The following is a 27,776-nucleotide window of genomic DNA, read 5'->3' as shown; positions in this document are numbered from 1 at the left end:
TGCATTTATTATGCACAACATAATACAAAACCAGACCTCGTCAAAGACAAATAATACAGGTAATGCAATTAGGTACTGAGGAATCGGATAAAAGATGTTTATTGCTACGACTCTTTCGTATAAAAACACAGACAAGCACACACATCAAAGAAAGGTTATAAAGACCACATTCCAAATTACACTGTACAATATTCATGAAAATATCTTAAAACATATATCTAAAAGTTGTGGCTTCTACTTACATTCTGAAAAACACACATTTGCGCTTGCATAGTTTCACTGTAAGACTCTGAGGAATTAATAAAAGAGGTCCGCCGAGCAATATCCTCAACAAATTTTTCTTCTTAATTTTTTTTCCCCTTCAATAAATAATACTTATGCTAATCTTTGGTTTGCTTATCCAGGATATAATATTTCCAGGATAAGTCAGAGATGAAGGCAAATAGAGTAAAAGAAACCATCCAGTCAAATCTTAGATTTAAAAGTCGACTGGGTTGGCCGTGACCAGAGAGAGAAAATACTCATAGGGATGAGGACTCATCGTACTGCTCTGGCAAACTGGTGAAAACCCCACTGGTTTGCTTTGGCTCTCAGGTGTGTGTGTGTGTGACTGTAGACCCAATCACCCTGAGCTTGACTAGAGACCTGTGCAAAAGCCAACTGGATCTAATCCTCATCCTCCTGCTCCCCCGAGGAATATCACATTTTGGCAAATAATTTACAGACCAGGCAAGGCCAGTTAGCATCTGTAAATATGTAATAAAAATACTGATCCAGGACCCCCTGCTCAGAGTAACAACTCAAGCTTCACTCCACAAAGACCAACATTCTGCACGCTAATGTTTTTTTTTTTTTTTGCCAGTTTTAGCCCACTGACTACAAATCTTGTATACTCAAAGCTGTAGTTGCTAACTTTTTGTCATACTGCCACTATATGCACACAGTAGTACATGAAGCACATAAACTGTAAATAAACAGCATACTCCTCTGTCTCCTTTTAGTGCTTGTACTGGAATTTGCAAAACTAAATCTCAGTGAAAATAACCAATCAGAGCCGAAGAGTCCCTAACCCAGCTGTCAATCATGTCAATCACTGCTCATTAACTGCAGTCAAAATGTCAAACTAGGCAGCATCGATCAAACATGAATCAATATTCTGTTTGTGCATTGCCAAATTCTCATCTCAAATGTTTTACGAAACATATTGTAATGCACTGTTTATCTGGAAAATGTGAAAGTTTGTGACCTGGCCACCAAGTTATAAACTGTCAAGCAAAGCACGGCCCACCGTCGGGACCAAGTTTCTCATCTTACAGCTTAACGGTTCACTAAAACATATTTCTGAAAACATTTAAAGCGAGACATAGGCAATGCTGTAACAAAAGCTGGATTTATATTTGATAAGTGCTGCCTAGTTCAAAAGTTTGACTGCAGGGACTGACATGATCAATAGCTGATAGAGATTCCTTGGCTCTGACTGGTTGTCTTTCTTCAGCTGCAGCAAATCTTAGCAAATGCCATTAGAAGCAGTAGGAGGAGGGACATGATATCTTTAACAGATTGTCTCATGTTCTACTGTGAGGAGAACCTTTTCGGCAAAATTGACAAAAAGGTAGTTTCATAAAAGTTACCAACTGTAATTGAAGCAATACTATTATGGGCTTTTAGGTTGATTTTCTCCACTTCTGGTGTTCATTCATTTTAGCATGATATGTAAATGCCCCTGCATAGATATGAGCAACATGTTGAATCTTTTGTTTATTCTATTAACTTTTGTTATCATCACACGGTAATGCGGATGTCTCTGCAATTTAATGTTTACACTTTCCTGATAAAAATTACGACTAATGGCTGCCTCGCAAATAGGTTGATAAAAACGCTTTAATCCATCTAAAAACCAGTGCTATGCTTAGGAAATAATCATCAGCTATGCATGAGTGTTTTGTAAAACATAGGCGATATATTGTCTTTAAAGATACCCTGTAAATAAAACCCCAAATTTATAGCGATCTACAGCATGAGCCCACTGGCAAAGTGCAACACTGACTGCAGCTCTAGAGGATGAAGGCATCTCATGTGTTTAGAAATGTACAATGCTGAGGCTTAAAAGCACAATTAGATTTTTTAAAATATTTAAGATATTCAGAATCTGCATCCACCTTCAAAAGTTATACCTTTTGGGAAAAAAATGCATATATTTAAATATTTGCATTCAGTGTATATTGACTAAAGAAACATAACATTATTGATGGGGGGTAAAATTCACTGTGCTGATTTACGCCTTTAAAAACTATACAAAATATGAGTTAGGGTAGTTTACCTGTAAGTGTAAGTGTAAGTGTAAGTGTGTGTGTGTGTGTGTGTGTGTGTGTGTGTGTGTGTGTGTGTGTGTGTGTGTGTGTGTGTGTGTGTGCGTGTGGGGGGAGTGGGAAGATGGAGGTTGGCAACCAAATAAAGTTGCTTTAAGTCATTTATGCGAGTGGTCCATGCAAAAGTATCCTCAGTCTGCAGCTAAATGAAATAATCTTGGAAAGACTCGTCCCGGATCAAGACTCAAGTGTTCCGTCTCCATTATTTTTAGCACTGTGATGTTGTTCCTCGCTCTGCATCCCTCCCTGTTCCTACCGACATCATCAAACCCCTGTCTCTTTCCTGACCCACTCTCTCAGCTTGGTGACGCGTGAGTACACACCCGGATGGTTTCGACGAGCGCAGCCTTCACCCCAGCTCACGATGCCAACCTGGAACCACTTCCCACTCTCCTCGAAACACACCAGGGGGCCTCCGGAGTCTCCCTGGTGAGTACAGTGAGGGAGAGCAGTTATTAGATTGGGTTCAGATGTGAGATCATGACAACTGCATGGGTGTGAAAACCTATCTGTACCAGTCCTTTGTCCTTTTATTCTACTCTGAAAAACATGTTGCTCTGTCTCACCTGGCATGCATCAATTCCTCCAGCCAAGAATCCGCTGCAGAGCATTCTGGAGGTGACTTGGCCCTCCGTGACCACGTTACACACCGTGTCGTTGATGATTTTTACCGATGCTTTCTGCAGTATCTGTGCTTTTGTACCTGCAAGACCAGGACAAAGGGGTCAGGTGACCTCTGTGTTCGTCGCTAACATCAAAGGTGGTAATGGGCTGGATTAGTGTTAGCTAATGAAGGTTTAAGAGGCTTCCCAGAAGAGCCGACATCTGTCTTGATATATGGATATGGAAGAAGGCTTAATGGAAGCGAGCAGATTAGAAAAAGATGAGAGAAAAGGGAGGGAGGGTTGAGCAGAAGAGAAGTATGTCATGATGGGAAAGATAAAGAAATGGGAGGGACATTAAAGGAGAGAAAGAATAAAGGATGAAATGAGAAAGAGATGAAGGGAAGAAGAAGGAAGCAGGCAGAGAAGGAGGATGAAGGACAGAGATGAATAGTGCATTGTGAAAGGGATGGGGGAGGAGTGGGATGTCTTAATTTTGATGCGAGTTGGATATGCAAAAAGGAAAAACACAACTGTAGAGTGGGTCACCCGTGATTGAGGGATAATAACAGCATAAATATTCAAAATTAGTATAATAATCAGTTCCAGAGAAAACAACAAATGACGACAGTTCTGCCCAGAATCACCAATTCATGCATAATACCTCCTTCTCTGAGCGCGCCCCAGCCTGTGACCCAGCAGGACATGCCCGCAGGGAAGACGTGGGAGGGAGCGGGTAGGCAGATGGGTTGGATGGTGTTGGTGAACTCCAGCGGTTCGCTGAGTTCAAGCAGTGCAATGTCATAGTCAAAGGTCATCTGGTTGTAATCCGGGTGGGAGATGATCCTCTTCAGTGTGCGTCGTTGTACGCCATCGTGCTTGTACTGGTCCTGCATGCCACTGTAGGTTTGCCAGTTGGATGGAATATGGTTCCTGTGGCAGCATCATGGGACAAAGGTTATGCATCTGTGAGCCAGGACGGGTGGATGCAGTATCATGTGTGCAATCCGGTACAAGTCAACACAGTAGCTGCAACACGTGCTATAGTAAGGTTATAGTTTTTATTGAGACAGAATGATAAAAACAGCTTTCAATACAACAGTCTCAAAAAAGTGGAATATTATAAGCTACAAAGGTAGGATTTGATCAGATGATTATATTGGATTGCATTCAATTTTCATGATATAACACCCCTGCACAAAAATATGCAGAATCAAATATTACTCATAATGATAGGTGACTGTAACGGAAACGGTTGTGACTTTCACACAGTAAAGTGCAAATTCAACATCAATTTTTTGGAGCAAATATCAACACCAACTTTAGGTCTGTAAAAATGAACAGACCTTCTCCCTTCTAAACATCAATAGAGGAGTCTCAGGTCGAACAGCATGGTTAGTGCTCCACCTACAGGGCACGCTGATGTATACAGCTCCATGCTTTCATGGATGAGATGTAAATTTAGCACCCCCAAGGTTTTTCTGAATTAACTGTATCATCAGGGGCTAATTTTCAGACTTTGCAATTTGTATATAAATGGTCCTCTGTTGTGCACAGCTTTCTTTTTCCAACAGAGTGTGTCTGAGAAGATTGCATAAAGAGATGTAATAAAATGTTGAATAATGTGATGAATAATAAAATATAAAACAATGACTCCAAAATATATGAGAGGGAATGTGTAACATATTATTTATATAGTACAGTCCTGCTCTGTGCGTGTGTACGTGTGCTATGCAAGTTTAAGATGTGACTCACTGGGGGTCGCTGGTCACAAAGCAGTGGGAGGCTGAAAGGAGCCACCTCTCATTTATGATTGAGGCACCACAAACATGTCCAAAGTTCTTGAAGTGAAGGCTGACCTGCCAGGGCCACTCCCCCAGCTCTGCGTTCTGCCCTCCTACGATGCGGTTCAGCTTATAGGGCCTGGTGCCACAATCTGACATTTAACAGAGAATATAATGAGAGAGGAGGGGTGTTGGGTGGTGACTGAAAATACTAGGTGAGACTAGCATGCGTCATCAGAGGGAGAAATCAGAAAAGAAGATTAAGTTGACTGGAAGCTGTCATTACGCTGGCCTTGGCTATGAATGCTACTATGACTGTTTGGAATCCTAATAAGGCACACTGGCATATTAGCTGATCAAAAAAAGTGAGAAAAAAAAATACAGACACACCCTGAGGCTTAAATAGAGGAAAAAACAAAAAACTTCAGAGATGACAAGAGCTGCTTTCAAAGATGAATGAAATAAATAAAGCAGTCAAGGCCTGGGGCTCTTTTCTAACAGACAGCCCAACGCACAGCTCAACCCAGCTCTTCTATAATCTAGTTTGAATGACAGTGAAGAGATTAAATCCACTTTCAGCTGTTTGAAAAATTGTTTAAAAAAAGCTAATTTTTGTAATGCGTATAGAGATTAAAACATGTCTTACTGCAGCCGACCTCGTCGGAGTTATCAGAGCAGTCGTTGACACGGTCACATTCGGCATTCACCTTGTTGACACATTCTTCATTCTTACACTTGAAGCTGAAGTCAGAGCAGATGCCCGGAGCTACAGAAGGGAGGAGACAGGTCCAAAAATCAAAACACATAACGTATTTCAATCAAAGTGTTAGAGCATTGCTAAGTTTAACCAGTAAAAGACTATGCAATCAGCGAGGCTTCAAAGTGAGGCTTGAATGCACAATGCATAGTGATTGAGGAGCAGATTGCATTGATTGGGGGTATTGATTGGGGTTGAGGTCTAATATCCCTCTTTATTCACAGAAGTGAAAATCAAAAGGAAATGCAAGAGCGCTGTGTGTGTGTGTGTGTGTGTGTGTGTGTGTGTTTGACCAAGTGAGTGACTGAAAGGGAAATTGATAAAGAGTGAAGTAGAGAGTAGAAGGAAATGAGAGAAAGAGCTGAAAGAAAATGAACAGTGAAAAATAGTTTGAATTAAGAATGAAGTCTTCAGTGTAGCATCTTTGAAAACCTCTTGCTGTACTGGTGAAGGTTAATTGCTTAATGGTTTGTTTAACATACTTATAAATTGCTCTGCTGGGGATTTTTTTCAAATATGTCACAGGCAGGGAAAGAAAAAAAAGTTCTGCCACTTACAGGTTTTACAAGAGGCCTCATCGCTTCCATCTTCACAGTCCTTCTTCATGTCACATACAACATCCTGCGGCATACAAACCCCGTCACCACAGCGCCACTCATTCTCCTCACAACCTGGAGGCAACAAAACACAATGATGAGAATATCATAATAAAATAAAAAAGAAAACTCAAACAGAATCAGAAGGACATCAGCGGATCAGCCACGGTGGACATTAGCATCTGTCTCCATTCTTCTTGCGTGCATTACACATGATTAAGTGGTCTGGAGGGATGCTGAGCAAATTGAGCAAGGCTTCAAACAAACTCCATTACCGATAAAATAATGACTGCACACAGCCCAGGAGTCAGTGACCAGAGCATTAGCAGTGATGTGCCTTTAATGTTAGCACAATTAGCATAGCATTAGATTAGAGATAGAGTTTTGTGCGCTTTAGCAATACTTACTGCAGCTTTCCTCATCGCTCCCGTCTCCGCAGTCGTTGACGCGATCGCACACCCAGAGTTTCGGTTTGCACAAGCCATTGGCGCAAGCAAACTGGTCCTTCTCGCACTCTGAGGGAATTGAAATGCCATGTATTAATGCAACTGAGGCAGATGTACATGTTATTTAATATTCTATATACCAAGGGCCAAGGCCATAGCCATAGAGTCAAGATTGGTGACCAAATCTGCCAAAATATTATTCAATCATTTCCACAAGTACAATTCCAGCAAAAATACAAATCTTAACATTATTGTTACCTTTTTGTGCATATCCCAACTTCCGTTAGTGTTACTGTACAATTTTACATTAAAAAAAATTCTCATCAATGCAATCATGATGACAACATTAATGGATCCTTGACTTTATGCAAGTGGAATGTGCTCAGAATGTATCAGAATATAGCTACTGTAAAGAATGTATGCTAGCTAATGCTCTGACAGGAATTACGCATAACATTGCAAACAAGACAAACATTTATGAAACTATCATTCCCATAACACTACAAAAACGATCACAACTATGACAGATATAGCCTACAATACACTCAGATAATATTTGAAAGTAGTGAAATAAAGAGACATTGCAGTATTTGATATTAGGAATACCTACCATAGATCTGTAATAATACTTGGATACCAGATGTCAAAATGGTACCTACTCATTCTGATGAAGTTGTTTCGCCTGGTGCATATGCTGAATAAAGTTTCTGGCTTCCTGGTTTACTTCCATGGCATGGGAACCACTGAATATACGCAGTAGTGTTGCTCACACTGGCTCCATCTGCGAGTTCTTGCTCAGCTCATAGACTTTATATCATGATGACGTCATAGATTTTTTGGGGGAAAGCTTTACAAATGTAAAACCAACATGGCTCAAAAATCAATCAAAAAAAATTGTAATTGACCTTGTTTGCAGTTGGACGTGTCCTGTCAACTGTTTTACAATGGTTTTGGTCTCTAGAGCTAATTTCAACAATCAAGACAACTATACGAGGGTGAATTTTTTTTTACATCTCACCCGTTTACATTTTTTAAGGCTCAAAGTTACACATAATTAGGGCGGGGCCACTCAAGTGACTGGCTGTCTGCGAGGCTTTGCTACAGTCTGTGAGTCTGATCCATCTCTTGCTCCTTCACAGCTCCAACCTCTTGTCCAAATACGGTCGCTTCTGGTTCCACGGGTTGGAACGCCGAACTCCATTGTTTCCACAAAACAATGGGTGACGTCAAGATAGCTGTATAATCATTTTTTATACTTTGTAGCGTAACATTTTTTAAAAAAATTCATATTTTTAGCTTACCTTTGCACAAAGATTGAAAACGCCTAGCTTGGCTGCGTGTTAAGGTAATAAAATCTGTCCTCCAGCACTTTTAAAGCTGACTAACTTAATTGTAGTAAAGCTGAAATTCAAAAATGACAAGTTATGGTTTTTATAGGAGGGTAGTGAGCGAAACTACTTCTTGAGCAACTTCCTGGAGCCTGGCAACCTCACAATGTAGATAATACTCAAGGAAATCACTGTGCCTGGCCAAGTAGTCTCGTACATAATCCCCAAAAAACCCGATGCCATTTTTTTTACTCTTCAGATTTTGTTGCCTCTGGACAGAGCGAGGCTAGTCATTTTCCCCTGATTCCAATCTTTATGCTAAGCTAACTGGCTGCTGGCTGAAGCCATACATTTAATGGGCAGTCATGAGAGTAGTATTGATCTTGGGTAAAGGTATTTGCCAAAATGTGGAACTATTCATTTAAGAAGCTGAGAGGAAGATATAGGAAAGAGGATAAGAAATGCAGAGGGTAGGAAAGGTGGAAAAAGTGCAGCTGGGTCGAGGGAGAACTTACGGCACTTCATCTCGTCACTCATATCACCACAGTCGTTCCAGCCATCACACTTTAGTTCTTTTGCAATGCAGGTTCCAGTGCTGCAGGCGAACTGGTTGGGGCAAGCTGCTCTCAAAAAAACAGAGAACAGAGGGAGGGAGCAGAGGGAAAAAAGGAGAGAAAGACGATGATGACAAATTGAGCGAGAGGGAGTGACAGTGTATGTTCGCAACATCCATCATGTTGCCAATGCTTGTCCCTGTTGATCAGAGCAATTATAAATCCATTTTGGTCCAACTGGGAGACAACATAAAGAGCGGAGGGTATTGAAAGTGGAGTGCTCCTGACTGACAGTGGCAAATAAAATGGACCCAATAAACAAGCTCTCTGGTGATTAGTCTAACTCTCGAGTTTCCCTGCTGCAGTTTCTAAGCCTTCACCACTAAACAGCTTCATTTGACTGTCAGTCAGCTACCATCTCGTAGTCTCTCAGACTATGCAGTTACTCCCCCTGCCTTGCTCTGTAATGGCAGGCTATGAGTGTCACTGTCACGTCACAACATTTCACCCATCTTGCCAAGTGTTGGGGAAAGGGACAAGACTTTTAACTCACGGTTTGAAGGATCGTAAGCACTGTACTCCACACTGAAGCCTTTGTCCGTGTAGGACTCATCAGAGTGGAAGCGCACATCTAGGGTGTTGGTGGTGCTGGTCAAAGCCAAAGAGGACATTTCTCCGCAATACCTGCCAAACGAGACCAAAGTTTCATGGAAAAGGTTAGGTTTATTACAACTTGGGTTTTATTTTTGCAGTCCTAATAGTTATGAGAATAGGGCCAAGCTGCCACAACGACATCCAACGGGGCAAGAAACATGAGCAGTCAGACAAGTTGTAAACGAACCATTAAATTAGTTAAATCATCTGAAAGATTTAATTTTGAGGTAAAAGTGCAAGTGAGAGCAACTTAAATGTGAGTTACTGCACAAATACAGCAAGTACAGTGCCTGTGAATTGTGATGGATGTTTACGACAGATGGTTTAGGGAATCATTTCTTGTGTAATTTAAATGAGTTAATCTTACTTTTGGCCCATAACCTCCACAAAGTCCTTGTTACACACACGGGTGTCCACCCCAGGCTCTTTCATGCGGAAAATGGTGAACTTCACCCGCACTTTCTTCCCAGCAGGGACCTACAGTGCAGAGGAAGAGGTGATTGGTTCATCACAACCTTATTTAGCATGCATGTCACTCCTCTACCTACACACCAAGACATGTATCTGTATCCCATGTAAATGCAAGCTGACAAGTTTGCAACATACCCTAACACGCAATGGACACGCATACACACACACACACGCACGCACGCACGCACACACGCATGCATGCATGCATGCACGCACACACACGCACTACAAAGGCTACACACCAGCAAACAAAATCAACACACAGGGCACTGCAGCTCAGCTAGAGATGCGGCAGCAACAGCAGTCTGACAGATGAAGATAGAAGAGGTACTGAACAGCTTGGCTTCTACAGTGCTGCCTCAGCATTCCTCTCATGGCAGGCTAAGGATGGAGGAGGAGGAAGAGGTGGGTGGAGGGGTTTCAGGTAGAGGAGGGGGGCCAAGGAAAGGAGCAGTGTTGCAAACCTTGATGGTCCACTTGCAGTCCATGGCAGGAGGATAGAAGCTGGGGTGAAGTGGGGAGGTGAAGACTCCTTTGTTATCAGCGTGGACGCCACCACAAGCTTTGACTGAAAAGAGCATGTCATATATTCACTTTACTACATAATACATTATAAATTTAATGGGTTTAAAGGAACAGTGTGTAGGATTTAGGGGGATATATTGACAGAAATGGAGTATAAGAATGTTTTCTTTTGTGTGTAATCACGTGAAAATAAGAATCGCCATGTTTTAGTTACCCTAGATTGAGCCGTTCGTATCTAAATAGGAACTCACACTCACATAAATAGGACTCACACTCACATAAATAGGACTCACATTTTCATAGTGGCTGTAATTCGCAAACCCACCACTACAGGCCTAACAGCAACTTAAAAACACTAATTTTAAAGGTGAAACTGCTTTGTTCAGTGTTTTTAATGTTTTAAATCTCCGATCATCAATTGTTTTTGAGAGGAAGAGACCTCTGTGAATAATTTGGTGCCTGGTAAAAACCCTCCGAAACTACTATATCTTAATTTACTAGAGATAAAGATGAGCGCACATGCGCTGAGCCAAACAGCACTGGGGAAAAAAATGATTTGTAATGTGAAACTGCTTCATTCAATGTTTTTTTTTTTTTTTTTATTTTTTTTTACAGTTTTTCACCACCCAGTCCATTTGTTTTGGAGATGAAGACCCTTGTGCTGATAATTCGGCTCCCCATGAAAAACCTCCTGAACAATTAACATTGAAGGAATTCTAACTGAGAGTTCATGGAGAGGTTTCAGTTGTTCAAATCAAGGCAAATGTTGTGTGTCGTGTATGTCTGAATTACCTTGAGACCTGGGGATGGCTTTGTAATTGGCATGGAAGCCAGGTCTCTGGACATTAGTGTCAGTAATCAAATTAATCAGCATGATGTTGCCTGATGACACCACCTCCAGAGGATTGCTGGGGGGCCTATGACCACATTTCCTGCAAGAGAAGAATGAAGAGTTAAGCGAATTGGTTTACCAATCAAGTATGATTACAGAATCAAAAAGAGGTGTTTGCAACATATTGTAGAAAACACAACCACAAAGCCTGCGCTGGATGTCTGAAGCATTTACTGAATGAAGTTTTCTTTGGGATGTGCAACACTTAGAGAACACAAATTCAGCTGTAATTGTTTCTAGTCAGAAGCACTAAAACATCAATTCAGCAAACACGTTTAAGATGCTTAAAGAAAAAAATAATTTGAAAAGAAATCAATAGATAAGCAGAGAGAGGTAGAGAAAGAGATAAATAAGGAGAGATGTGCCAGCACTAGATAGAAATTGCTTAGGCAGAGTTTCAAAGTCAAACATTAGGTACATTAGCAAAAAGTTTCAGCACTGCTGGCGGCAGAGCAATGGAGGTGTGAATGACACTGCAAGAGCACCAATACATCTACCTCCTACTAGAATAATGTCATTATAGAGTATTATATTATGGCTCTCATAAACCTCCTATCACCTTGGATAAAGCTGATCGCTCAATAGCTTTATAAAAATTTTATGCATCACTTGGTAACGCATATTTGTTTGGCAATGATTTCTGAGTTTGAAATTGCCTGCAGCCGCAACCGATGTTGCATTCAGGAGCCTATAGTCTCAGAATCACAGCCCTCCCCCACAGACAAAGTGCAATTACACACAGTGGTGTAGCAGGATTCAGGTTGGCACCCTTCACAGATTTGAAAGCAGAGGTCTTTTTGAGCCAACTCAATCTCACCGAGGTCTCGAAAGTTAACAATAAAATGAGACATGCAGAGCTAAAGGCTTCAGGGCCAAAAAAGTTGTTATCACAAATCCAGTGAAAGGAATGAAGTGGAACATGTTTTTCACCCACATCAAAACAGCTTTTACTCCTAAATCCCTCTGCAATATTTCAGTCAAGTGATTCCTTTTGGTTTTCCTGTGGGAATGGTGCAGAACTATATTTCCCGTCTCTCTCTCAGATCGTCAAGGATAAATAAATGAGACAAATGTTGGTTGAGCCCTATTAAACAAACCCTGCTACCAATGTTTGCGGCAAAATAAGAAGATGATTTGTGTCACCACAAGATGTACTTTGGAAGCAAAAATAAGTAAATTTACTGGTTTTCTTTTACTCTCAGGGGCATTAGTGCATGGGGCAGTGTGCTGCAGTGATACTAAATTGAGCACCCACTGGCTAAATCTGGCCCTCAGTAGGGTGCTGAGTGGCCCCCTTAAGCATTTTCTAATTCACAGTAAAAATAAAGTGTTTCACACTATTTTTACACTATCTGTGTACTTTTAGTATACATAAGGTGTCAGAGTGCATAAAACAGCATCAAAATAGAGCTTGTTTATCAAAGAAAGTGCCAGTGGAGCATCCCCCGCACCTCCAAGAAAATCCAAGAAACGTCCTAAAATCCTAGAAATTGTGTCATTTTGCAAAAGTGGCCCCCAAGCAGAACAAGTTGAGTATCCCTGCTGTATGGAATACTGCAAGTAAATAGCATGATAATAAAACCTGATCCATCCATAAGACTTTACTTTAAAAAAACAAAAACAAAACAAAACAAAACAAAACAAAACAAAACACCAGTACGACCTCATAGCATAATGTGTCCAAACCCTCTGGACATTCACAGCTCTCCAACTTACTCTGTGATGGCCTGAGACTCATCAGGACTCAAAGAGTCATAAATGGAGACAAAGTCATCAGAGCAGTCATCCTCAACGTAGAAAAAAGGGAAAGCCACTGAGATGACATGGTTCTCCGAAGTGCGGATTTGCCACTGACACCGTGACTTGGCGGGGTATCCTTTGGGGTATCCCGGTGATGAAAATTCTTTTGTTTTTTCTTCAGCCTCCAGACGGTAGAAGCACTCCTCTGGGAACAACAACACTGGTTATACCATACAGTGAGTACAGACAGGAGTAACTTGACAAAAGTAGTTTACAACTTTTGAATTAAAATCTGATCATGTTATTCTACTGCTCATTTTGTGACCATTTTCTTAAAAACTATTGACAGCAAAGACTGTATCTTTTCTGTTTTTCCTTCAAATCAAATTCTAATCATACAAAGCACTGACTTTGCATTACAGATTACACAGTGGAACACAATATAATCAATTTAACGTGCTTCCATCCTTTATGTTAAATGTATGTAAAGACAGACTCGTATGAGGATAGCACAGCTACTATGGTAATGTAATGTAGTCTAGTCATCCCGAGGTAATAAATCAGCACACAGTGTCAAAGAAAAGTGTCTGCGGGCATAGTGACTGACTTGCTCTGGCCTGATACAGGGTTCTCAATCTCTGACTAGGGCAGCACATGCACAGTTTCGGCCAGGCCAGCCATTCGTTACAGACTGGCAGGAGGGTGAGCATCTAGCCAGCTGGAAAATTACAACTGCGAGTGATTGAAATGGGACACGCTGTACTCACTGGCTTTGGGGTTCCTGGCCATGCGATAATCTGTGACTGGAGACAGAGAGAGAGAGTGGCAGGGAAACAGGAGGAAAGGTAAGAATGGGTCGCTAATGTTGGGAGGCTGATAGAATTTGATGCATGAGCCTAAAATATTTGGGTTGCACATTTTCTGTTCAATTTCCCTGCGGTTAAGGGAACTGGTGATGGTGTGTAGCTCTTTCTGCTCCATCTCACCTTGCCCTACAGCAGCAACCCATACATCTCTGTCTAACTATCTGGGACAGCAACATCAAATCATACCCACAGAAATCATTTTAAAGAGGACCAAAACCACTGAGTCACAGGGCCAGCGCTTGGCTGGTGGCCAGGATGTGGACAAATGCAATGTGAATGCTGAGAGGACAGAAGGAAGAAAAATGGCTGTCTCAAGCCAGGCCAGAGCCCAGTTAATATCATTAGAGGATCCAAACAGCATAAAATGTGCAATCTCAGATGCAGCACAAGCAGAGAGGTCTGGCTTATCTGTTATCATCTTATCAGCACAACTCAGAGCGAGCTCCTTTAATCTAAATAGAAAGCATACAGAATACCAATGCTGATAGGAGATGACAATGACCTTATTTAGAGCTGTATTCAAAGAGCTTTATCTTGGCTGATTGTTAAATGTCATAATCAAGAGCTGGCTGTCGCAAACTCCCATCTTTCTGCCCCTCGGTGTAACATCCCCACATTCCACACGTCCCCGGTGGTGCTTACATGAGGCTGTGACTTCAGTGATCTGGATATCCTTGTGGTTTTCTGTTCTGCGCCTCGCCGCTATGCCATTCTCAAGTGCATCCAACACCCGCTCCTCTGAGAACTCCGGCACAATCTCCTGGTCTTCGACTGGAATATCAAACTGGGACCAAAAGTAGGCTTTCACACCCTCACTGGTCCAAGCATGGATAAGAGAGAAATGGATCAACGATGGGAAGTAAGAAAAGAAACAGATGGTTTGGTAACGACATTCAAGAAGATAGATCGTTTAGGGGAACAGGTGATTTCTGTAACTGTAAATCAGAAAAGTTACATTTAGCAGTAGCTGCATGCTACTGCTTCATGGTCCACTACAGTGCAATAGTGCACACATAACCCGGTGTGGTCGCAATTCAACAGACCTCATCTAACCTTAATTTCTGTTGTTCTAAGAAATGCAACAAACTTGAAACTTTGAACCCACAAAGGTCCGTGCAACAAAGCTTTGCCCTCATACAAGATTTAGTATGAAGTTTCTTTTTTACATTAAGTTTTCATAATCTGTTCAGCAGAGTAAAATAATTTAAGAAGCTCAAGATCTCACACTACCTGAATGCAGTCACCACAGACTTAGCATGGTATTTTCCAAGCAGTTCATCTGTCATGTAGTTTTCCTTTAGCTGTAGAGAGAGGATGTATTTTTACTGAAAAGAACGCGTACAAGATTTCTGCTTGTCTGCCTAAAGACAAAAGTACAAATTAGCATGTTAACATAAAAAGCGCCTTCCATGAAAAGCACACAACAATGGGATTCTCAATTAACTGTTTTGCCTTCAGCTGCAGTGAGCTGCGAGCTGTATCCGACACGGCTGCAGACATACTTTGTGGTCTTAAATGTGGGACCAAGTATTACGCATGTAAGGTGTTCGCACTTGCTGTGAAAAGGCCCAAAAAAAGGGATAAGAATGAGCAGTGGGAGGATGAGCACATTGTAACTTTAAAAAAGCACTATACAAATAATTATTTAATTATTATTATTATTTAATTTGCATGGTTGGTGATGAGGACAGAAAATGTCATGGAGGGTGAGGAAAGGGGGTTGTTCACAGGACAACAAGCTCAGTATAAAATAATATATTAAGTTTAGAAACGGCCATTTATAAAGTTAAAGTTAGCAACATTGAATATGAACCCATTGCCATTCTGCTAAACCCATTTAAGAGACACAGAGGAGATAAAATGCAGGTTTTTGAGGACTCTCCAGACAGGTGGTGCCGAGTGGCAGTAAAGATGTGGGACAACTGGTTAAACATGATACCTTTACCTCCAAGGTGCTTTAGCTCCGCATACTTAACTTGAAGCCACAGGTTGTACCTGTCATGTCAACACTAACCTAGATCTGAAAGTATTCCTTTTTGTTATATGGAAGTGCAAACCAAGTACATCATGGCACTTATCCCCCCGAATCATGCTGTCATCTAATATTCCAGCTCCACTCTAATCCTCAACTAACCCTTGCTTCTGCAGCTTTTCAATGAGAAAATTTAGACTTGATGGAGTTTGAACAAGGTTTTTTTTTGCTATCAACATACTCCAAAGTGGTGCTACCAACATCTCCACTGCCTCCAATCATAGGAGATGCTGTTGAGGGAATTACTAAGGGAACGTACAGCGTTTTATCCCACCCACGTAACTGTGCCTTCAGCACTTTCTGTGCATTGGGAGGGGCATTTTTTAGAAAGAATCTCCACAATGCCAAACAACTAATCCTCAGTGAGAGAGAGGAGCAAAACTGTTCTCAAAATAGTTAACAATAAATATTGTAGAAGATATAAAGGAAACAAAGATAGAAAAGTAATCTTCTTCTGGTGTCAAACTCACAACTGTCTCCAGTTTGGTCGCCAAATCCTCAAATTCCTTGCTTTTGGTATCCTCCAGCTTCTGGTTATATGGTACACTGGCCAACCCCATGTGCCCACTGAAGACCACCGTTGTTTCGCGAACCTGCTTACTGAGAGTGCCTTCTGAATCAGCATCTTTGACTTGGAGGAGAGAGGCAGATGAGAGTTAAGTGTTTGATCAACAAAATGCTATAAGATAGCTGCCTCTGATGAAAGAGGAGACTTAGGGGTTTTAAACAGGCCCTGAAGCGCTATTTTAAAATTGTACAGTGCGATTTCTTACTGAGCAGACAGTTTGGCTCTCAGAGCAATTAAAAAAGCCAGTTGAATCAAGAGACTGTTTATCAGGACTTCAGAGGCCTTTTCATCAGACGCTGTATGTGTAAATGACAAGGAAGCCATGCCATAGACTCTGTGACATTTTTCTCCTTTGCATTATTAAAGGGGAAAGTCAGAGCTGTCAAATAGTCTAACACTAATGGGAAATTACAAAGTCCAAACAAGCCCATCTTACACTCTTATATCAAAGAGCTGAGCCTTCACAGTAAGTGGGGATGATTCACTCTGCAGTTTCTGATGCTGTGCCTGTCTTGAATGAATATTCACAATCTCTCATTTAATTCTATTATGAATAACTTTGATTTATGTACAAACATGTCCAGAGGATGTCCAACATCTCCTTATTTTCCTTATTTCTAATTTATCCATACATATAAAAACAAGTGCTGTACTTTAAGTCTCTGCTGTGAATGATATAAAGGAGGAAAGCTTTCAGCTATACTCACAGACAAACAGCCAAATGAGAAATGCTGCAATAGCTGCAAGGATGAGAAGCCCCAAAAGGACCCCAACCACGATGCAGATCTTCCGTTTGGATGACACCTTCTCTTTGCTGGTTAAGAAGTCGATCCGCTCGTGGTGTCCATTGCGGCCCTGATGCAGAAAAAGAGCAAATCACAGTCAGCAAAGAGAGAGAGAGGAAATATCTTTGACCTGTTGCCATATCAGGCTGGCAAAGAAATCAATCAGCGTCAAGAAGAGTTTGGATTCAACAACAGATAGTTTACAAAATGGTGTAAAACAAACAAGAATAGTTTTGCTGCTCAATATTTAAAGGTTGAGTCAGTAGGATTTAGTGGTATACACTGGCAAAGTTACATATTGTGACTAGGCTTGGGTGGTATCATGGTATATTCCGGTAAATCCTGACAGTATGACTCTCAAAACCTTAAAAGATATAGATGCTCATCTTTCTCATATGATGATGCTGTATTGAGGCAATGTAGTGCTCCACCAGGGGTCAGTCTCCACTCATAGGACAGGCAGCTGAGCTGGCAAACATGGCGACTGCGAGTGATGGGGATAACATTACAGGACTGAAAACAGCTGGCCTTTAATAGCAGAGAAAGAAAAGAAGAAAACAGCGTATTTTCACATCTTGGCGAATTAAAGATTTACTTTGACCAAACCAGAGTTGTTGTTGTTGGTGGTGATTATTTGAATAGTGCACAAACTTACTAGATGACTAGACGAATGGTAGTGTCGCATTTAGTCAAATATTGTATACCCTGGTAAAATTTCAGGAAGGTGTGAAGATATAAAAACATAGATACTTCCCTAGCCTAATTGCAACCAACTGAAACTTCTCCTGGTGTGCAGGTGTCACAGCACACTGTCCTACTGGCGATCCTGCATGGCTGTCAGGCTAGGTGGGTTGGGCTTGCTTAGGTATAGAGCCTGTGTTCGTTTTAAAGGAGGGCGTGCCACAGTCATTAAGAGAGACGATTTGGACCAGGTTGGGGACCACATGATGAGAGATTTTTCTGAGTGCTGCGAGGGAAATGAACGAAACACGAAAACATGAATGGTCCTATCTAGAGCCAGCGTTTGGTTTTTCTGTTCTGGGCCACAACAGAAACAACATGGCTGAATTTGTGAAGGAGGACCTGCTCCATATGAAGATATAAACAGCTCATTCTGAGCTTGCGAAAATACATCAATTTTAAGTTTCAGGCGGTTATGCATGGGGAAAAAGCAAAGTAATGGATATTATATTACATTTCTGCCAATAGATGCCCTTAAATCCTACTCACTGGACCTTTAAACTGCTGAACTATGACACAGTATTGAAAAACGCCTTGAACTGCTTTCCGAGAGTGACAAGTTTAAACAGGCAGCTAGGCATTAGTTGGCAAACCTGTTAAGTAAATGTGACAACGCTCCCACACTCATTCTGGCATGTACACATACAGTACATGCATTAAGAAATTGCAACTAAAGGAGACCTTGTAGAGATTACAGGCTTGCTGCTTGAGGCTGTGTGTGTGCGTGTCTGTCGATACTGTGTGTGTGTTGTTGAGCTCTCTCAAGTGGGTGGACTGAGAGAAAGGTTTCGGGCCGGTTAGTAATCAACACACAATGAATTCAGTGCCTGTAGCCCATGAGTGAAGAAGCCCAAGTGCCATTAGGGATGGAGAATCACTTTGGTATTAAATCAATTTGTCAGATGTGCTGCCCCTTAAGATGGGGGCTCAATTACATGAGTCTGGATGATAACTCATGGCAATTAAGGCCTATTCTTACCCGGCTTGGGCTTCCACACATGCTTTCTAATTGGAATCTCTAACAGCAATCATGGGCCAGAATGAGGGAAATCATTAGAGATGGGGTCAGCAAGTGCTCCGGGGTCTCTCTCTATCAGTCACCCTGATCACAGCCTAATAAAACCATTACATGCTCTTCATCATATCCCATTCTTCACTCCTAGAAAGAGATACTATCCCATTTTTGAACTGTGTGTAACATTTTTTCTAACACCAGCTCAGTGTGCTATGCCATTATCAGACAGGAATTAGTGCCATCTGTCTCTTAACACTGGCTTATGAGGAAAAGCCACAAAATGCTGATGCAAACAACAAATAAAGTTAATGTTTGACAAGAAAATAAGCAGACTTGCTGGTGAACATACTGCAGTCAGTTGCTACATAGTATTTTAGGTAGTCTAACCAGTTTGACAAGTGGAAAACAAGGTAACTGTGCTGTGAGGTGTGGTTTAAGGAAAAAAACAACAACCCTCAAACAGAGTTACAAGTATGTCGTGTCAACACAGGTCCTTATTAAAAAATAATTTTTCATACCAATCCAGATGTCTTTCAAGCGTACAAATCAGGGATGGGATATATTTTAATGTATGGTACTTAGCTACTCTAAAGGCTATCTTTGAGGTTTTGGCACTTATTATTTATGTATACACCTTAGCTTTTTTGCTAAATTACATTCATTTAATGACTGCATTTACTTGTTCACACACAACAGAATACAAAAACTATAGGAGTAGTTAGAACTCATGTCACCTGAACCTTTTTACAAAATATGGGACTGTTTTATGTGTCCTTATACGCTAAGTATAAGTTAAGTGTCCTTATACGCTACACCAGTGAAGGGCCTCTTTGCTAATGCTGTAACCAGGTCTCCATGCGACTGACAATTAACTGTGTTAACTCCATAAACAGTGCTAAACCAGCCATAGTGATGACAGAACTGGGAGTATAATCAGAGGGTGGGCGATACGATTCAGAGACGACAAATCAACGGCAACCGCTGTATGAATGCAGCATAGAGCAGAGGCCAGTAGATGGCCAATGCCTAGTAGGTTATGCACATACACGGACATGCACAGGCAAAGCTCAGATAACAACACACATAGAGGGGGTGTGACTTTATTCTCTGCTCAGGACACCATTACTCAGCTATATCTTTACACAGCAAATAGTGGTTTACTGCTATATAATGTTTCATACAGCTCATTTAAGCTAGTATTCTAAATGTAAGACCATTAGGGCCTTGGTTTCACATTAACTCAGGTCATAGATTGAGTGACCTTTTCTGCCACTGATCCGGCCATGTTGACGTTAAGTTTCAATGCTCAATAAATCAAACATCAATATGTAATGCTACAGAGCAACCTGCTGAAAAAACCTCAATGCCTGGAGCCTAAACAACATTGGTCATGTGGATTATTTTGCTTCAGTTCTCAGTTGACACATAAATAGAGGGTGAGACTGGAAGTAATAAAGATGAACTGAGAGCGGAGTGAAATGACATTAAATTGAAATTTAAATCAAAGTGATTAAAACATCTTATTTGGGCCAATGCATAAACAGTTATTTTATATTCTGCACTTTAGTCATGCAATATTGGACATTATGAAGTGCTGTGTAAGTGTCCTTAATCCTTAAAGAGAGTGAAGTAATTATTTTTTCTCATCTACAAGACTCTATACATGGCATTTGACTGTCAGCTAGATTTGTCTACACTACAGTGAATGAAACATTGTACACACTGTGTGACACTGTTTTTTAAGTTAGTTCTATCACAGAGCCAGAACTGTATCCATTTGTGAGTTATCATAACCCTTTTTTTACCTTTCCCTAATTATCTCCTAAACTGTCCTCTTCTGTTGACGTAGGGTTGCTAGAGATTCCCAAGAGCCTCCTCCGATGCACACAGACTTGAGAGGGTCTTGCTTTAGCCAACCTCTAATTTCATGTTTTAACTGTCTCCTCTCTCATTTTTTTAAGGAAATCTGCCATATCTTATCTCTATAGTGTCAACCCTAAGCATTACAGAAGCAGCCGACAATTTACCAACAGTCAAAGTGAGCAGGTGAAATTGTACACATGGTAACTAGAGTTACAAGAGATTATTATGACATGTCACAGCAGGAAAAGCACAGGTATAAATGATAAAATTAATAATGGATCAACGATGAATTCCATTTAGCTGCTTCAGTTTCATGGCATGCTGGCTCACTGTCACACTGTCATGGTTTACTGGGACACTTGAACAGGAGAGAGTGATTATAATGTTATTAGTAACACCTGTGCTTTTCCTACTATGAAAAATTAAAATGAGTGGTGTAAAAAAGCTGACTATACGAATTTTATATCAGTTAAAAAAAACACTAAAGCATGTCAGTGACACTGCAAAAAAAATCATTTAAGGCCAAGGAACAGTGCAGTGTAAGGTAATGGTTGAAAATTACAGATTTTCCCTTTAGGTTATCAAAGGTATCTTTGAAAACTTGGCAGTATCGAAAACTACAGGAGCTATTTATAAATTAAAAATAAGATCTACACTTAAATTTTCAACCAAAGGCTGCACAGACAAAAAAAACGGCAAGGGAAATTCACTGATGATGAACCTGTGAGTGTTAGAGCATTCTCTCAAACAACGAGCCCACCATGTGACTCGAGGAGAGTGTTCAGTAATTTTTCATAATAATAATCACAGTAATAATTTTATTTATATGACACCTTTAAAACTGAGTGTATCGAGTGCTTTGAAAAATAAAGCTGTGCAGAAGCAAAATAACCCAGAGGCAATATAACAACAGAAGCTAAGCAATACTGCTTAACTATACAAAAATAAAAAATAAAAAAAATAGAGGCAATACAAAAATTAAGGTTAAAAAAAACAAGAGATCAAATGCAATTGGACTCTTTACCAGCAGCATATGCAGGTTGTTATTAATAATAAAAACTTTTTTTTTGTCCTGGTCTCAAAAGGAGGAAATGAATATTGTTTTATTTATTCAAGTATTACAGTGAAATTTAAAATTCTGGTTTCATGACAACATTAATTCCTCGTTTGTGGACCCACAGTATATTTCTTGGTGCTGCCCCTGCTCAAGTGGTTTGTCAGCATACTTGGACATTTTACGGGGGCTAATTAGTAGTACAGTTTCACAGGGACAAACAGTACAACCTGCTGAAACCAGCCAAACAGTCAGCTCTGGGATAGAGCTCAAAGCAGCACACCACCCATTTAGAATTGTAACCCCATAAAACTGTCAGTCACAACTAACTTTTTTAGTTAAATGATCAAAACTGATGCAGCAGAACCAGAAAAATCATCTCATTTATTTCACACATTATTTTTCCTTGTCAAAACCTGGCACCTACATTACCCATGATGCAACTAAGCTGCTGACAGTTCAGTTAAAGATTTGGGCAAATTATGCTAGAAGCAGTTAATGTAACCTCAAGCAGAGACGGGGAGCGAGCCACGGAGTTCTGATACTCCACACCTCCTGATTTTTTTCACTTTCAGACTTGACATCTTCACCGCAAGCGACGTTGCCTCAAGTGACATCACTTGAGGCAGTTCATCAGATTTTGCACAGCTCCCCCTGGATACACAAAGGCTTTACAGAACTTTTTTCCACATATACAGAGGTACGCCCCCAAGACCTATAAACAGATTTTCATGTGTAAAATCAGTGGAGTTCCTCTTTAAAGAGCTTTTAAGCCTTCTCCGCACCCACAAGCACTAATGTGTCCTGTGATCCAAACTAACAAATATGACAACCAACCAATTCAATTTAGGCTCCAGTGGCCTCATATTTACTTTTGTGAACAAACACCTACACACCTTTGATTTTACAGTAGCTCTGAGCAGACATTTAGCAGTTAGCCATTACAGAGCTGAGGAAGAATGAATGAAGAACAATGCTGCTCTTATATGGGAGAAGTCTCCATCAGGTTGTGCACACAGATTGTGTTATTTTACACAAAGATGCAAATGGTGACCAAAGCTGGGAAGCCCTGACAAAGTGCAAACAAAGCCTTTAAAACTGAATATAACTTAATATAATTCATTATTTACGAAACTCCCCAGTTTTTCATCTGAATGTTTCACTCAGTGGAGTCAATACAAAGAGACGTGACACTGACACCGCATTCACTTCACTTCTGTTGCACAGATTCAACATGACTGCCATTGAAGCGCGGCCTCGAAATGCAAGCGTAAAAGCAGGGTGGCTTTGCCTGAAGAAGTATTTACTGACAACTCCGCTGAGCCACCACAAAAACAATGAACACACTGAATGCAATAATCACAGTATTCCCATTTGATCCTAGATCCAAGACTGACCTCATTGTCTGTGAGTAATCAAATATTAACAAAGGAAGAACATTCATTTCCCAGCAGTTTCACTCACGGATCTTATGTAATATGAAACCAGTATCTTTCCCAGATTTCAGAATCAAGAAAGCAGAGGTGTGGCATGACAACCTTAGCACTGACAATTCATTTGTATGAAATTAAATTTAACCAACAAGTTTTTAAACAAAACTGGATATTAGTTCATGCCAATACGCAAGAAATCTGAGACACATTTACAAAGTATAACTTATAACTATAACTTGTTTTGCTTGTTTTTCTGTCTCCACTAAAGCTGGGAGGGTTCAAGTAAGGACACGCTCGGTAATTCTCTTGTGTCAAGTACCTTACACTGTGATCACCCTGTTGTCACAAAGCTTAGAGATGGCCCTTATAGATATGGATAAGTTTGATACAAACTACTGTTTTTGAAGTCTTTGTTGCTGTCACACTAAATTAAGAAAGGAAATACATTTCCTTTGCCTGAATCCTGTTACTGTTTGCCCAATTTCTCAGCAGCACACATAGTGGCACACTGCAGTGAGAATTTCCCCGGGGGTTTGGACTGTTTTCATGAAGCTGTCAAATAAAGGTGGCGGAGAGCTGGTGAGTTTCAGCAGCACTGACCAAAGCCTTGTAACCATTAATGAGTCCCTGCAGAGCGAAATTCACCTTTAGCCAGCTGACACTATTTTCTGCCCACATCCTCCTCTGGTAATCCATTCGTCTCAAACAAGACTGAGTTATGTAGTAACAGTAACTGTATGGATATTTACATAATGTATGCTTGTTCTAGGAGAATTCGACCTATGGGTTAGGCAAAATAAGCTTTTGGCGGTTTTCACATCCTATTATCATTTTAAAAAGCCTGTTTAAATATTACACTACAAAAGCCCCCCTTTTTTTACTGCCATTTAAAAACAGTTAACAGTTTGGTTGATCTAAAATCACTGTAAATCACATGGCAACTGGTTTATGGCCTCTATTGCCTGAAAGCACTTGAATACCATTATACTCATGAAATTTGTTTTTTCAGTCAATAATTACATAAGTAGTCGTTGTGGATGCACACAACATTGAGACTGTCCTGTTCCTCAGTTTGGCTGCAAAACTTTACATTTAATTAACTGACATTTAACCAAATTTAAAAGGAAACAGATGTCTTCCTTTAACTCGATCAAAAAGTGTGAAAAAAAGAGTTATGTGAATATTAACAATTAAAGCTACAGTTAGTAACTTTTATAAAAATAACTGTCATATTTGCTGAAACTGTCAGTATGTTTTGAGACGTACATGAGGCAGATTGTGAACTGTCAATTCTCCTCCTACTGCTTTTAATGGCATACGCCAAGATCGACAGATAGTTGGACACTGAAAGCAATGAATTAGAGCTGAGGAGTCTCTAACGCAGCTGTCAGTCATGTAAATCACTCCTTGTGAATTGTCGGAAAACTGCACCTGGGATCCATTATGAATAAAGGTTCTGTTACTGCATTGCGTTTTTCTCACCTCAAATGTTTTCAGAAACATAATTTAGTGTACTGTTTAGTTGTAAAATGAGAAAGTAATGTATGTGGCTGCCGTGTTGGAAACAGTCAAGCAAAGCCCCGCCCACCGCCCAGGCCAACTTTCTCAGAGAATCTTGATTCTTCTTTTTTTTTCTTTTAAGTTTAACTGCAGTTCATGAGCGCTGATTGACAGTTGGGTTACAGAGTCCTCGGTTCTGATCGGTTGTTTTTGTTCACATGCAGTACCGCCTTTAGAAGCACTAAAAGGTAATCAGCACAGGAATATGATGTGTTTCACAGATTATTTGCCTCAATAAATGCTACATGAAAATAGAGAGTTTCAGCAATTATGATTTTTAAAATACATTTACAGCTTGTACATTTACATTTACCAGCTACAGCTTTAATACTGACTCATTGTGCCAGGCTGAGGTTTCTTGGCCTCTATCCCTCTTTCTGCACAGATCAACTCTTCTTACTACAGCATCTCACCAGATTCTGACCAGGCAATGAAATAAAGAGTGGCAGGATACAAAAATAGGTCACACAACTTTGAGAACTTGTCTCTATATATGAAGAAACCCACCTAAAACTAGGGCTGCACAATATGATATATTTTTAATCATCATTGTGTTGTCAACTAGTGCAACAGTAACATAATGAAAGACTGCAATATTGCACTAAGGGTTTTTTTAAGAGTTAGTTGAAGGAGCGTTTCAGTAGAAAACCACACGTTAAAATGTAACTATCATTCTTTTTTATTAGTGGCTTTTATGTTCCCAATCAATGTTCAACCATTCATCCATTTTAGTCCACTTATCCAAGGCCAAGTCATACTTAACTTTAATCAATAAAAGAATGTGAAAAAAATCCTTTTTTAAAAAAATTATCAAGCAATTTGTTGTATTTTAGCAGTATACTAAAAGCAGCAGAAAGGCAGAACTGAGTACAATTTAATATCTGATTATTTATCGCAAGCAGCTTAATATTGTTATCGGGATATTCAATTTAATCACATATTTTCTTCATGTTATGCAGCCTTACATAAAACTCATCAAGTAGCTTCTAAAAAGCAAGTCTGCAGGACTTCACATTGGTGTCTTTGCATCTTAAAGTTATTTAATAACTTTGTACTGCAAAAAAGACATGTTAAAGAATGTAATAGATAACTTAATTACCCACATTTCAAACAATTGCTTAAAATTCAAGCTAGTGTCGTCTATTGTTTCCTTTGTGCATTGCAATATTCACTTGCCAAACTTTTCTTTGTATGAGACCACAGTGGCCACAACACCATGACTCATTTTTAACACAAGTCAAGTGACCCAGATTTAGTCATCTCCATTCAGAGGGAAAACTCCATCCTAGTATCACTGTTGATTCTGGAATAAGAGAAGGCCCTGAAACATAACGATGACCGTTTATAAAAATGCTGTCAAACGCCAAAGTATTAGGGTTTGACACACGGTAGGCCTTCTCCTGAGCGCGCGCGCGCACACAGACAGACACACACACACACACACACACACACACACACAGCTTTAACAGAAAACATACTATCCGTAGCAGGTGCACGCCCATAGTACACAAATAGTAGTAAAACCGTATATCTCTTTTTTTTTTAGAATACCACGCATATGTTCGTTGATACAAAGGATAATGTGAAATTTAAACAAACTTACGTCGTATTCATATCTGGCGTTATACATCTTCCAAAAGCGCCCCGACTCAAGTCCAACAGGCTCGGGTGCACCCTGCCTAAAGTGTTGCTCAGTTAACAATGCTGAAATTGTAAGCAAGTGTTCAGGAAAAGTATATTTGCACGTCGTCAAAGTTTAATCCAAACGTCAGTGGGTCTTCCTGTATCGTCGCGAGCGTGGAATGCTGAAACCGACCTCTTCCTCACACACCTATGCAGAAACCCCGCCCAGAATACCTGCAGACGCTGCACGGCAGCCTGTGGGTGATACCATGCTTTACACTGTCCTGACATGAACTGCAATACCAACCTGCCATGGCATCTCATTATTCACATGACTGCAGCAACTTTTACTCAAAACACCTGCTGAGTTTCCGTTTGGGGACTTTCAAAAGCAAAAAGAGGACATTTTTTCTGTATTTTCATACCGTGTGTTCCCCCTGCTGACCATTTGTGGATGTTACTGCCAAGAACCCCGAGGGGGAAAAACACACATTGTAGTATGTAGGAATAGTGAAGGGGGACAAAAAAAATACACGAATTACAATGTGTTATTTTGCCTTTAATTGTGCGGAGTCTTTAGAAAATATCTCAAGAATAAAATTAGTTTACAAAAACGTGCCAAATATAGATTTATAGTTTGTGTAGTGTATATAGGCCTACTATACAATTCATCAACATAATGAAGTCAATCTCCCGATATCTTACAGTACAAACACAGTGAGTTTATTTTAAGTTGTGTAAGCTGCTCAACTCAATTAACATATTAAATATACATGTTATCATCTGTCTCTCTCTCTATATATATGGATAAATATAATGAACATAATGTAAAATAATGCAGTGTTACTCAGAAATGCCTTAAACTGCAGTTTCAACAATTAACATAACTGAGTCAATATCTCTCTCTTCAATATTTTATAGAGGTTGTATTTATTGTTTCATCAGATTGCAGAACAACAAAAGTTGCTATTTATAAACCAACATTTGTGTATTTGTTTATTTGCCATTCCAGTGGTATCTTTTTGACTTGTGAGAACCATCTCAAAACTCCTCATCACAAGTTGTGGCCATGAGTTGTGAGTGGTTGAACCTTAAAATGACTTTTCCTCCTCACATTGTTTCATAGAAGAAATATTAAAGGATTGAAGTGTCTAGGATTGCACAAGAAAAGAACCAAAGTTTGAGAGAAGTCAAAATAAATACTTATAGGCCTACATTACAAAGCCAGTTTATCTGGTATGCATATCTAAAACCAATGTATTCTTATAGCCTATGACAGTTCAACCTTCATAAGGTTTGTGTTGATTCAACTTTCTGATCATATTTAGAAGTTATGATGCTGTTGAATTATAGTTTACTGTGTATAATGCAATACAGTTTACTGCAGCACTGATGTATACTGTATTAGTTTTACCCAGCTGTGCCTAATAAAATGGCAACTAAGTGTCATTTTGTGTGTCAAGTTTTTTACTATACCTGCATTTATCACCTTGTGACCCCTCAAATTTGAAATTCAGA

At 40.1% G+C, this 27,776-nt stretch overlaps 1 protein-coding gene across 1 annotated transcript; it reads right to left on the bottom strand.

The window, feature by feature from the left end:
- Nucleotides 1–73: 73 nt before the first annotated feature.
- Nucleotides 74–26,506, bottom strand: st14 (ST14 transmembrane serine protease matriptase). The gene is made up of 19 exons (XM_042490507.2): nt 26,239–26,506; nt 16,892–17,039; nt 16,087–16,247; nt 14,815–14,885; nt 14,227–14,399; nt 13,486–13,521; nt 12,695–12,923; nt 10,879–11,018; nt 10,026–10,129; nt 9,458–9,567; nt 8,990–9,120; nt 8,398–8,502; nt 6,516–6,623; nt 6,070–6,183; nt 5,402–5,521; nt 4,727–4,907; nt 3,636–3,904; nt 2,936–3,072; nt 74–2,795 (listed from the first exon to the last, which is right to left on the bottom strand). The coding sequence occupies exons 1-19, from the start codon at nt 26,263–26,265 to the stop codon at nt 2,634–2,636; spliced, it is 2,526 nt and encodes an 841-aa protein (XP_042346441.2). The 5' UTR covers nt 26,266–26,506; the 3' UTR covers nt 74–2,633.
- Between the last annotated feature and the right edge of the window lie 1,270 nt (nt 26,507–27,776).

The sequence above is a fragment of the Plectropomus leopardus genome, chromosome 11 (assembly GCF_026936395.1).
Source record: "Plectropomus leopardus strain MGB_pleo_1.0 chromosome 11, ASM2693639v1, whole genome shotgun sequence".
Classification (NCBI taxonomy): domain Eukaryota; kingdom Metazoa; phylum Chordata; class Actinopteri; order Perciformes; family Serranidae; genus Plectropomus; species Plectropomus leopardus.
The sequence above is the reverse complement of the archived record's forward strand: the minus strand, read 5'-3'. Positions and strand labels throughout refer to the sequence as shown.

Bases quoted from the DNA above. Each gene is read 5' to 3' on its own strand.
- st14 (XM_042490507.2), bottom strand. From the start codon at position 26,265: ATGTATAACGCCAGATATGAATACGAC. The intron at 16,248-16,891 runs GTGAGTATAGCT...CTCTCCTCCAAG, and splicing joins TCTCATTTGGCTGTTTGTCT to TCAAAGATGCTGATTCAGAA. The intron at 11,019-12,694 runs GTAAGTTGGAGA...CTTCTCTTGCAG, and splicing joins GAGTCTCAGGCCATCACAGA to GAAATGTGGTCATAGGCCCC.